The sequence below is a fragment of the Barbus barbus genome, assembly GCF_936440315.1.
Source record: "Barbus barbus genome assembly, chromosome: 40".
Classification (NCBI taxonomy): Eukaryota; Metazoa; Chordata; class Actinopteri; order Cypriniformes; family Cyprinidae; genus Barbus; species Barbus barbus.
In genome coordinates this window covers 10,266,041-10,279,529 of record NC_136718.1, presented here as the reverse complement: position 1 = coordinate 10,279,529, position 13,489 = coordinate 10,266,041, and the positions used below count along the sequence as shown (strand labels likewise).

The 13,489-nt window shown below is 35.9% G+C and overlaps 1 protein-coding gene across 2 annotated transcripts; it reads left to right on the top strand.

Moving 5' to 3' along the window:
- Positions 1–753: 753 nt before the first annotated feature.
- Positions 754–13,241, top strand: LOC306860011 (transmembrane 9 superfamily member 4-like). Of its 2 annotated transcripts, none has more exons than XM_079401528.1 (18): positions 754–796; positions 2,327–2,434; positions 2,757–2,856; positions 2,999–3,167; positions 4,200–4,344; positions 4,614–4,737; positions 5,092–5,210; positions 5,302–5,413; positions 5,496–5,566; positions 5,658–5,790; positions 5,998–6,079; positions 6,172–6,247; positions 6,354–6,437; positions 7,205–7,380; positions 7,476–7,539; positions 7,620–7,739; positions 8,955–9,044; positions 10,967–13,241. In XM_079401528.1, the coding sequence occupies exons 1-18, from the start codon at positions 764–766 to the stop codon at positions 11,114–11,116; spliced, it is 1,956 nt and encodes a 651-aa protein (XP_079257654.1). In that variant the 5' UTR covers positions 754–763; the 3' UTR covers positions 11,117–13,241. The 2 variants fall into 2 exon arrangements, with proteins under 2 accessions (XP_079257654.1, XP_079257655.1); XM_079401529.1 differs by having other exon boundaries at positions 1,781–2,434.
- The last annotated feature ends 248 nt before the right edge of the window (positions 13,242–13,489 follow it).

Sequence of the window (13,489 nt, the reverse complement as noted above, 5' to 3'; positions counted from 1 at the left end):
TCTTCCGATTCCAGATTTTTAAATAGTTGTATTTCGGCCAAATATTGCCCTATCATAACAAAGCGTATTTATTCAGCTGTCAGATGATGTATAAATCTCAATTTTGAAAAATTGACACTTAAGACTGGTTTTGTGGTCCAGGGTCACATATATTTTTTATAATTTAGTTTTTTTATATATGTAGTCCAGTGTATGATCATATTTATTCATAAATGTTGTTGACTCACAAAAGACATACATTTCTGCAAATATTTGTTTTGCCTTTTACTGCAACGTGTGTTTTCCTACACATTATGATGTCCAACTGGAAACTTTTCAATGACACATTATTAATGTTAATGAGAATTTAATTCATGAGGCATGAAATAGTTTGACTTTGATCCATTCAGTGCTATTACTGGAGGCTGATATTACTAATTATTAAGAATTCAAGGCCACAGTGTATTATTAAACTTATAAAACAAGGTATATATAAAATAATGAGGAAAATTAATCCATAAACCCTCACACTAATGGTAAATTATATTTTAAAGGTCTCTTCCACAGCTGTCGTCACCCTCTTTTGTCAATGTTAAGTAAGTCTTTGCCTGCGTCCCTATGTGCATACTATCCATCCTAAATTCTGTGATATTAGTAATTTTCGATTGTATTTCGGGCAGATAGGGTGGACAGTATGCACATTGGGACGCAGGGTTTGACTTCCTCGTGATCTTTTGTGAGTGAAATGACAGCAGCACGTGACATCCTTCCTGTGACGTCTGCAATGACACGTGTAGTCAAGATGGCGGCGGCGATGGTGAGTACGGACGCTAAAGTCTCTTCTGTTTGCCTATTTCACAAAAGATTTGATTTCACACTGGCAGACATGGCCTAATTTAAACCATTTTGTTTTGTCGTTCTCGCTGTAAGTGTGCCATCTGATGTGATTTGCTTTTTCCGCGCAGTGGATGCCAATTAAAAAACAGCCGGCTAGCATGAACCCTTAGCAGGCAGCTAATTATCGAGTGTTTGCTAAGAGTGAGACCGAGTTAAAATCATATTCTAATCTAAAACCCAAGCCATATGAAGCAGACAGCTCTCTTCACTTGAACAAAAACGACTGTGTTTCCTAGTAAACAGCATCACATGATGGAGTCTGTATCTGCTCTCGGAGTAGCTAACTGTTAATGCGTTTGCGCTGCTTTAGCATTCACTGCCTCTCGAAATCAAAGCAAAGATGATAACGTTAAAGGTAAAGTCATGAAATCACGATTGTTCACTGAATTCCTTTAGTAGTTTACTAATATGTGTTGCTTCTACGAGTTGGCAGTGTTTGCGATTATGTTCATTGACCGTTGAATAGAGTTCCGGTTTAATATGAATAGTTTGGATACCTTTATGTAATTTTGTATAAAATAATAGGTAATTATCGCAAGATATCCTGTCTGGGTGACAGGACCAGGACTTGAAGCTGACTGTATATTTTTCTGCTTATTATACCCTGACTTAACGAGAAACTAGTAAATAAATGACAATCATGTATTGATTTAGGAGTAAGTTAAATGAGTTTAGTTTTAGACATTGAGTAAAATCACACTTTATGTATGTTGTAGATGTTAATGTGAAGGACTCATCCATGTATGTTTCATTTTGTTCAACTGTAGACATCTCTAGTGACCTATACAGGTCTTCTCCAATTATTTAATCTGCTTAAACCTGCCCCCTTTTTACATTTGAGAGCGACATCCACATCTCAAAAATCCATGCACAGAAATAATCTTGTTTTGTTTTGTTTTGGTAGTCTGTTTCACTCAGACCTACACCACACTACAGAAGAAAAGATCGGTCACTGCTTTCATCTCATCGCATCTGCAATTATGCAATTATTACACGGCTTTCTAAGCAAACTCTTCTATGTATCCACTCTACACCACTCACTCACTCTGGACTGTACAAACACTGATTTTCATCATCTTCTGAGGACTTTAATTGTAAAATAGATAACATCAAACTGCTTATTTGGGTGATGGTGGTACAGATTTTTGAGCTGTATGAATATTGTTTTCCTGCATGTGTAATTGTTTCACATTCACCTTGTTTTACCTGTTGGTATAGTTTATGGATCATTTATCATGTGGTTGTGTTATTCACTCCCATTCACAACATTACCGTTAATTAAAATTACCATCAGCTGGCCATTGTTCAGTGTTCAACTGAAGAATGTCTGTGTATATTGTATATTTTTATGTAAAGCATTGACTGTCGGTGTGCCTTTTGGTTCTGTAACAAGATTCTAGATGAGTAACTAAAGAAATTTGCCTTTGTGTGTCTTTTATTGTCTTTGTAGGAGATGTGGGCACTGTTACTGGTGTCCACGCTGCCTTTAGTAACACCCTTTTATGTACCAGGGGTTGCGCCCATGAATTTCCACCAGAACAGCCCAGTTGAAATAAAGGTGATGCCTCGCACAGTTTTTTTTGTTTGTTTTTTAAAGAATTTGATATGCAAAAGAGGGATTTGAATTTTACTCAGCCCTAATTATTCGTTTCACTTCAAAAATGCTAAAAACACTTTGGCTGTACACACAGCAGGTTCTAGGGCTGTTTATTTGTGTGTTGACCACCTGTTTTCCACAGACATGTCTTTCCAATTTTATTGATCTAGATCCAAGCCACTGTGTTTGACACATCTTTATCGTTCATTCCACATATTCTTTCTCCACAGGTTTCTAGATTTGTATTCTGGTGTTTCTAACACTTGCCTATTTTAATTATCAGGCTGTAAAATTGACAAGCTCTAGAACCCAGTTGCCCTATGAGTACTATTCACTTCCCTTCTGCAAGCCTGATGACATCGTATACAAGGCAGAGAACCTCGGTAAGGATTGTGTGTCATTTAAGTGCAGTCACACGTCTGAAGTATTTAAGCATAGATTTGTTTAAAACAAAAGCTTGCAGTGAAAAGGTTGTCTTATTACCGTGACATGCTTCTCATTTTGATAATAATGATATGTGATCAGGTGAGGTGTTGCGAGGAGACCGTATCGTAAACACACTCTACACTGTTCTCATGAACCTGGACAAGAAGTGTGAGGTGTTGTGTAAAAAGCCTGATGATCCCATCAAACTCAGCGTGGTTGAGAGCAAGCTGCTAGCTGAGCGTATCCAAGAAGAGTACTATGTCCACCTGTGAGTCCCTTCTCCACTGACAACACTCTTTGGATTCATTCATGAAACATGAGCAGAACAATGTGCTAAATTCTTTGTCTTACACGTTCAATGTGATGCATGAGTTTACACGCATTCTTTCTGCTCGTGTTTCATGAATGAAGCTCACTGAAAAGTATTTTATTATAAATTAAACGTGTCAAAATTAAAATGCACAACAACATAACTTGTGCAAGCTCTAATGAAAGTGGAAATAAATTTTTTAGACAAGTCTGATTTACATTAAAAATGTCATTTACAAATATACAGTACTGTTCAAAAGTTTTTAAATGGTTTTTTTTGCTCTTCAAGGCTGCATTTGTTTGATCAAAAATACAGAAAAAAATGTAATTTTGTGAAACCGTTTAAAATAAGTTTTCTATTTTAATATGCTTTAAAATATAATTTATTATTGTGAAGCAAACTGAATTTTCAGCTTCATTACTCCAGTCTCCAGTGTTACATGATCCTTCAGAAATCATTCTAATATGCAAATTTATTATTATTTTTTTTTTTTTGGATCTGTGATACTTTTTTCAGGATTCTTTGATAAAAACTTAAAAAGAACTGTTTATTCAAAAAAAGAAATTTTGTTACAATATACATTACTATTCAAAAGATTGGGGTCAGTCAATTTTTTCTATCTTTTTTTAAAAGAAATTAATACTTTTAACCGGCAAGGATGTTAAATGGAAAAAGTTTTAGTAAAGACTTATATTGTTAGAAAACATTTCTATTTTGAATAAATGCTGCACTTTTTTTAACTTTCAAAATTTGTATTCATCAAAAAAGTATCACAGGTTCCCAAAAAATATTAAGCAGCACACCAATTTCGATAAATAATAAATCAGCATATTTGATTTCTGAAGGATCTTGTGACACTGAACACTGGAGTAATGGCTTCTTCATCACATGAAAAAATTAGGCTATAATATTAACATAGAAAACAGTTATTTGAATCATCAATATCTGTATAGTTCGAGGCTTGGATTAATATATGATGCATATGAACAGTATTGCAGATAACCTCCCTGTGGCCACACGGCTAGAGCTTTACCCAAACAAAGAGGAGGGAACGGAAGAGGAACAGAGGAAGGACACACAGAAGGATATCCAGTTTGAGCATGGCTACAGGCTCGGCTTCACTGAAAACAACAAGGTAATCCTGAAGGGCATTTTTTTCCAATAGCATCATTTTATGCCAACCTAGAGATGTAGACAGTGAGCAATTAGTTTTGTGATACCTCTCACTCAGCCGGTTGTCAGCCATTATTTATTCATGGACCTTGATTTCCATAACAGAAAATTTTACCAATTAACTTATGGAAACAAATGGCTGTTTTAGTCTCTTTGGTGATGTCATTGTTTGCTCTCACTTCTACTTTTGCATGATTGGTTGACGCATGCTGTTTTGCTCTGCCCTTGTAGTTCTATTTGCACAACCATCTGTCATTCATCCTGTACTTCCACAAAGAAAAGGTGGAGGAGGATGTCGAACACAATTACAGAGTTGTACGCTTCGAGGTGATGCCAAAGAGTGTAAAATTGGAAGGTAAGTCACTAGGAATGAAAAGAAATGTAAGTCAAATTGCATGAAAAAACTTGATCGATGGTACTGACAACAAAACATGTCAATTTTAAATGAATGTGATTATATACGCACACATTGTAATATTTTGCAGTATTACTGTTTTTATTTTTATTTTTTTATATAAATGCAGCACCGGTGAGCCTAAGAGTCATTAAACATTTAAATAGTACCACAGCAATCCCAGACATTTTTAACTTTATTCATTTATGTGTATTTATATTATACAGTATTTTGAAAATATCTTGCTGCATACTATTTTCAGTTTGTTTTATTTACTACCATTTTGTTTGTTCTTCCTTCGCTCGTGTGTTCTAGATATAAAAGCAGACCAGCGAAACACATGCACATTACCTGAAACAGTTGCCCCCGTCCCTCAGGAGATCGACCCAACTAAAGAGAACAGCATTCTCTTCACCTACTCTGTGCACTGGGAGGTAAGACACGTTGCCGCCTCCGTCAAGAATACTGTCTGTGCTTTACATGTTCTTGTTTGTCTCATAAATACGGCTCTGTTCTTCATTGCAGGAGAGTGAAGTGAAATGGGCGTCTCGCTGGGACACGTACCTCACCATGAGCGACGTACAGATCCACTGGTTCTCAATCGTCAACTCTGTCGTGGTGGTGTTCTTTCTGTCAGGTGAGGCTGATTTTCATCTTCATCCTCACTTGCCTTTTAGTTGTTTTGGTGTCATGGCTTCTAAGCAAATCTACGTCTGCAGGTATTCTGAGTATGATCATCATAAGGACGCTGAGGAAGGACATTGCCAACTACAATAGAGAAGATGACATGGTAAGATGCTGCATTCTGATTGGCTGCTTGCCTTTGTTTCATTTCTCTTACATGATGTTCAATGATTTTTCTCTCTTTTTGTCACTAATAGGAAGACACAATGGAGGAATCTGGTTGGAAGAACGTCCATGGTGATGTGTTCCGCCCACCTCAGTATCCCATGATTCTTAGCTCCCTGTTGGGATCTGGCATCCAGCTCTTCTGCATGATTCTCATCGTTATCTGTGAGTATTACGCTGATCTTTTTGTTTTAAGGTAGCATATGAAGCTAATGACCAGAGCTGTATGGGATCTGTGCGATCAGAACTGCAGAAAGGATTTCCACATAATTGGAATGATTGTCATTCATACAATGCTGCACATCCCTTGCCTGCTCATTCATTTAACAATTTTGATATATGAATCATACATATGATCAAACTGTTTCATAGTTGTGGCAATGCTGGGGATGTTGTCTCCATCCAGTCGAGGAGCTCTGATGACAACAGCCTGCTTCCTCTTCATGTTCATGGGGTAAATACACAATAAAAACACCATGTACTTTCAGGTTTTGCATTTTTAAACAGGTCCATATTCAAACTCTGTCCATTTGTCTTGTCCTGCAGTTTGTTCGGAGGATACTTTGCAGGAAGACTTTATCGCACTCTTAAAGGCCACCGATGGAAGAAAGGCGCTTTCTGTGTGAGTACGAAGTCTTGATGCATTTGTTGCATGAAAATAAATGAGATTACCTGGCTGAAAGAATAAGGAAATAAATTGACATTTATATGGATGTGTGTCATTCTAGACTGCAACTCTGTACCCAGCTGTTGTCTTTGGCATCTGTTTTGTTTTGAACTGTTTCATCTGGGGAGAACACTCTTCTGGTGCCGTAAGTATCTCTTCAGACTGATGCAGTTAGCTGTTTATGCAGAAATGCTGTATTAGGCTATTTGCATTTTTTTAATAATAATGGTTCAAGGTTGTTAAACTTTATTAATAATCTAAATTTAATAAGAAAACAAAATAGTTTGGTCTTTTTAAATATGCTACTGTTCAAAAGATTGGGGTGGGTAATGTTTTTGAAAGAAATACAAAAATACAGAAAAAAGTAATAATATGATATTGCTACAGTTTAAAATAACAATTTTCTATTTGAATATGTGTTTAAGATGTAATTTATTCCTGTAATGGCAAAGCTGAAATTTCAGCATCATTACTCCAGTCTTCAGTGTCAAATGATCATTTGTAAATCATTTTAATATGCTGACGACACATTTATTTTTAAGTTAAAGAAAACAGTACAGCACTTATTGGCAATTTCTTTTTAACAATGAATTTTTAATTTTTGATCACTTTTGATCAGTTTAATGCATTCTTGCTAAACAAAAGTATTAATTTACCAAAAATAATCATGTTGACCCTAAACTTTTGAACAGTGGTATGTCAGTAATCACATTTAAATGATGTATTCACTGTTTTTCACTCAGTAAAGGAATCATACTTTAAACACTTGTTTCAAATGATAATTCATGATTCATTAGAAGAACAGCCATTTGTTTCAGACAGAAACTAGTCAAGTTGTATGCTCCATCAAGCAACTTCCTTATATTCAGCTTGAATGCTCATGCACACTGACTGCTATCTCTTATATTTCAGGTTCCTTTCACTACAATGCTGGCTCTGTTGTGTATGTGGTTTGGTATTTCTATGCCTCTCGTGTATCTGGGTTACTATTTCGGTTTCCGGAAACAGCCGTATGACAATCCAGTTCGTACCAATCAGATTCCCCGGCAGGTCCCTGAGCAACGCTGGTACATGAACAAGTTTGTCGGGTATGTGGCGCTCTGTGTAGTCTGTGAATAGTTGAATTAGGAGTTTAACTTCATCAGTGCATGCTTAATGTGATTGTATTTATCTCTCCCTTTAGTATCCTGATGGCGGGAATCCTGCCGTTCGGTGCCATGTTTATCGAGCTCTTCTTCATTTTTAGTGTAAGTCGGATAATTTTTTAAGTATACCGTACGTACATCTTATATATTGAAGCTTACTGAGGTGTCATACTCTCTTATAGGCTATCTGGGAAAACCAGTTTTATTACCTGTTTGGCTTCCTCTTCCTTGTCTTCATCATTCTTGTGGTTTCCTGCTCTCAAATCAGCATTGTGATGGTGTACTTCCAGCTGTGTGCAGAGGTGGGTATACAGTCACACAGCTGAAGGGAAGAGGCATTTAGTATTTGCAGCAGTAAACATTTGCCAGCTGTTACATGTATAGGGCTGCACGATTTATCGTTTCAGCATCGATATCACGATGTGCACATCCGCAGTAGTCATATAGCAGGATGTGTGATTTTTTTTAGTATACTGATCTTTTTCGAGACGGCTGTTGCGTCGCAGTGCCCCGTGCTTCAACAATAGATGCGACAAAGCGACCGTTGCAAATCCTATGAACTTTGTGTCAGTACGTCATAAAAAGAACTAGGGATTTACTCACGGGGATTTGCTGTGTCGACAGCATCGCTGATTATAATGGGTTCTGTTGTATTTTGTCGCGTCACGATATGCTGTTCGTGTCCGGTGTAGACACACAGACGCAAATTCCGTTCACTTTTGCGTCTATTTGTGCCTGAAATTATATATATGCGCAAAACTGTCAAAATGCATGTCTCTCCAAGTATCCTTGTAAACACAGTTGCTTATGGCTTAGGTGAAGATAAAGAAAATGGATAGTATAAGTTCACAGCAGTTTAATGTTCCTAAGGCTTTCTGTGTCATGAATGTTAATCAAACAACAAAATACATAGAGAAAAATCACTTTTGTAGCTTTAACAGGTTTATTAGATTTGATTTATACAGTGAAGACTATGCAGTGTTATTTTACTTTTGATTATTCAACCATTATACCTGAATACTGTTAAACTTACCAGAAAAATATAAAGCACTGTTTATTTATTTTATATCTTTGTTCTATTATATTTATCTATGTTTGTAACTCGATATTTTGTAATATCATGTAGCCCTACAGCTGTACATTAAACATAACACCATGGGATAATGCAATTCAGATGTAATTACCATAAATCCACTCTTAAAAACTGTTCTGGACAAAATTTAGACTGATAAAATGCTGCTTTTAATTTTAGTGTTTGTTTTACTTGTTGACCTCTATAATCTTTGTCACGCTGTCCACACAAATACACTCACTCTGACAGAAGATAAACAGGCAAATATTAAGAGTTAAGATAAAAGTAAAGGTCACTTCATTTGAATGAACAGTGGGCATGTTAAACTATCTCTAAAATGGCGACGGTGTGCACCCAGTCTGGTAGAAATTGAACAGAGCTCACAGCTACAGTCAGTAGATACTGAATTAACACCTGTCAATCATTGTGCCTCCTCCCCCTACAGGACTATCGGTGGTGGTGGAGGACATTTCTTGTGTCTGGAGGATCTGCCTTTTATGTCTTAGTCTATGCTGTTTTCTATTTTGTCAACAAGGTAACTATCTTTACTTCAGCTTGTTACAGTAGTTTTATTTATATATATATATATATGGGTTGTTGACGTGACATGGCATTTTCACTGTCCCACGAGATAAAAATTAATATTGTCTTTATTTCAAATGCAGTAAGTCATTAAACATTTATTTGTCCTACATTTTTTTTAGTATTTTTTTTTTTGAGCCAAATCTCATGGTTCAGTAAATTACAACTACAACAATTACAAAGAAAAGCATAAAAAATGTTAATAAATACCTCCGGCATGATTTCACAAGTGTCTATTTTAGTAAATGGCAATCATTATTTTTTTTTTGTATCATCCATTTCTGAAAGCGTAGGAACTTAATTAATTTTGGCTCTGAAAACCATGTCCTCTGGTGTGAAACCATATCCTGATTTTAAATCGGCCAGTTCCATAGAAAACATTAGTTAGTTGAAGTATCCCATTCATGATCATGTTACTGAAGCCCCCCGTGAAGCCCATGACACGTGAACATGGTAAATATTTGTCTCTGAATTGTTCAAATATTTAACTTTTTTTTGAACCACTTCAAAACTGTTACATTTTGTTGTCCTTTGGTGTGACACCCCTAAATTATATTTTTGAATTAAAAACTGTTAAACTACATAATCATGGAAAATTCTGCAAATGTGTCTTGCTAACCGCTAATGACAGGTTAGCTTGGTATAGCTAGGTCATTAATTAGCAGAAAAAGGCTGAAACGTGCTTTGGTGTGACAGAAAATGTCCTCCGGTGTGACGCCTGTACTGTCACACTATAGGACAAAAAAGGTCACACCAGAGGACAAGGTCTATTACACTTTTAAATAATTGAATAAGATTTAACACTTTTTTTCAGTGTTCTTAAATGCAATAATTACATAAACTATTATCTGATGTTTTTGCAGAAAACTTGTACTGTTATAAAGTGTCATGCAAATGACTATAAAATGTGATCCTTTGTTTTTGAGAAAGAATTGAGGGAGAGAAATTAGTGGAAGAGAGAAGACATGAAATATAGACAGAAAATGAACAGGGGTCCACCAGAAGGGAGGAGATCCTAAGAGAATGATGCAGAAAGTAAATAGAATCAAAATGATGCCTTAAAAAGAATTCACATCTTAATGAACATAGTTTGAATATCAATCATATTTAGCTGTGCTGCACATGCAGGGGGGGCTAGAAGAATTTCAGTAACATACTGATTGACTAAGAGACTGAATTTTGTTGATAAATTATTTTTTGTTTAAAAAAAAGTTTATATTGTTTGTATTAAAATTTTACTTTATTTTTCCTTTGAAGTGTTCAAAATGAAATAGAAATACTTTTTTAACTGTCATTTCTGTCCTTTAGTGTGACACACATAAAATAACCAGATTTGTTTTCATCTCAAAATATCCTAAACAAACAAATATCCTAGAATCGCAATGGGGGAGATAAGTTTGTCATGAAATTGTCCAACAAGTCATGGGGAAAAAATGATGTTAATTCTAATTTCATATTAAATAAGTATCACTATATGAATATTATTTCTAATAGTATTTTTGAAAAACTACTGATTTTAGGATGGGCAAATTGCTGGAAATCTGTTTGGAAAAAAAAAGGTGCTTTACAATTTTTGTTTGCCGCTATTTGCACAAAAATAACACATCAGCTTTATAATTTTGTTGAGAATCTGTCTGCATAATACTTTTTTTTTTAAGTGCTTTTACAAAATGCAAGACCCAAAAAAAGGAAAGATGGACATAGCATCAATTGAAATAGTTAAAATACATTTTAAAATACATTTTCTAGCTAAATTAAGTCCAAGATTGACGTTTATGTGACTAGCTTAGAATATTTTTGTATTCAATAACACATGTTTCTCTGTTTTGAGGTACTCAACATTTACATCTTTCTTTCTTTCTTTTTCCCTCCTAGCTGGACATTGTGGAGTTCATTCCCTCTCTGTTGTATTTTGGCTACACAACCCTGATGGTTTTGTCTTTCTGGCTGCTAACGGGAACGATGGGCTTCTACGCCTCTTACGTGTTCATACGGAAAATTTATGCTGCGGTCAAAATCGACTGAAAGAATTCTTTCACTTTTTGTTTCCTTTTTTTTCTGTTTTGTGAAGCAAGCACTGACATGTGAATTGCTGGTGTGAGGCGCAGCAACGCCCCCCTATGGACTGGAGGAATGAACAGAGATGTGTTTTATACACCGTTATCAAAACCTTTGTCCTGCTATCTCTGCCTCAGCAAAGATGTAAAGAAACAACATGAACAGTTCCATTTTTAATGTCTGTATATCTTTTTGCACACACAACATGGGCCAAAGTGTGTCGATTGACTTTTTTTCCTTTATGTTTGGGTGGGGATGTTGGATTTTTGGGCTGGGTCTCATGCTTTTGAAGACATTGAGGGTTAGTCGCATATATAATTTTACAAATTAACTTTGTGTCCTTTTAATATAACATTTGATTTCAACTTGTTCCTATGTCCTTTGATTCAGAACTGAGTTCTTGAATGCTTGTCTTGTTGAGGGGTGTGTATATGTATGTTTGTGTGTGTGTGTGAATGTGTGGTCACTCTGTGGTCATTATATGTTGGCATGGTCTGAAATTATGGGATGTAAAGACATGATGAGGCAAGGACATTAAAAAAGAAGTAGATTTCCTTCTGTTTCCTTGTGCTTGCTGGTCAGTGGACCTAAAAGACTCTTATAATGATGCAGTATCGCTTTGTTTGTTTGTTCTTTGCCACTAAGAGAAAGGCCTGTTTCACACATTTGATATTCCACATTAGAGAAGCCATTTTTCTGTAAAAACTCTTTCTGCCATGTATTGACTTCACCTATTGACTATTGCTGTAGCCAAAATCAGATGCATCTTGGTGGATTTACCCCAAAATTCAAGGGTATCAACACAAATCTGTGCAGTGTCCAGCAGGTAGCGGTATATTTGCTTACATGGTACTTTTTAGATTTGAACTTAAAATGGTTATCATGTTTAGCTCTCTCAAAACACAAGATACAATATTTGGATCCTAATTCTTTCTCTTGTGCCCTAAAGTGAAGCAGATGCAGGATTCAGTAGTTTAAAACACTAGAGCAAAATCTACGTCTGCTTTTGGACCGGTCTGTATTTCCTGTCATCCTCACAGGTGACTTTATGAATAAATGCAAGATCTACAGAATATATTTTCTACAGATGTATTTTATTCTGTCTGTTGCGTTGGGTCGATGGGTCTGTGTATGTTTATGGTGTGCATACAGTACTTTATATTGTTGCATTTTAGGGTTTTATTTGTGGAGCTGTTTGTCTCATGTCTTTGTTTTTGGCAAAAGCATGTTTGTTTGTTTTTTTTCTTTATGAATTTTTCTTTCCCTTCCTCTTTTGAGAATGTCCATTTCTAATGTATAAAATAATAAAGGTGCCAATATGTTGACATTTAAAACACCGTGCAGGTTTTGTTGAGAACATCGCTCGCTCGGCACGTTATGCATTGAGCGTTTTCTCCAATTCGGCCGCTTTGGGAGCGTTTTCTTAGAAGAGTTGGAAGTCAGAGCCTTGGCTGTTCTTGGAATACAAGACAAGACTGTAAAACCTCAAATTCCTCCAGATTTAAGTCATTTTCACATGAGAAATGATGCGTTATGTATTGTTGGTGGGCGTTTTGGGCCTAAAACAACTCTTTGAAATGTGAAAGTATAGGTTTGAGGTCCACTTTATAATTAAGCCTGGCTATAGCTCAGTTTTTTATTACTTGGAATCGTGCCGTTCTTGTCTTTTCATTTGTGCACTGTGGTGTGGTTTCCTGTTCTGGCTGGATGGTATGTGAATGGCAGTTTTCAGCCATAACCAGCCCGTTTCTTCTCGCACCCTCTCCCACCGCTGCAGACAGGAAATCAGACGCTTAAAAAAAGGACGCCAGAAATATGAAACCGTGGGTTCGTCTTTTAATCATTTTAACATAACACATAAGTCAAATGGTACAATGTACTGTACAATAAGTAAATATGTTTGTTGTAATGTCATCTCTTTGGATCAACCAATATACAAATCTGTCAACTTTACAATGCAGCAACTGACCGCAGGTGAGCTGTGTAACAAAAAAAAGCACACTGTTTTTCTCCGTTATGCATTTCTTTTGTACAACTCTTCCTGTCAATCATCTTCTCCATGTTATATAAAATAGTGTAAGGATGAATATTCCATTTTTTTGTTTTCACCTTTTTTCCAGAAGTCGTGGTAATAAGCAAGTACTAAAAATAGAAGGACTATATTGCTAAACAAGTTACATAAAAAGCTTGGAATGCAAGACTTACATTAAGCTAAAATATATCAAACTACAAGTGGATTTTGTCCTCTGCGGACGTACCCATTTCTCACTATAAGCCGAAAGAGCATTTTATTGAATAATTTTTCCTTTTCTTAAAAGTCGGATTGTTTTGATTTACCCT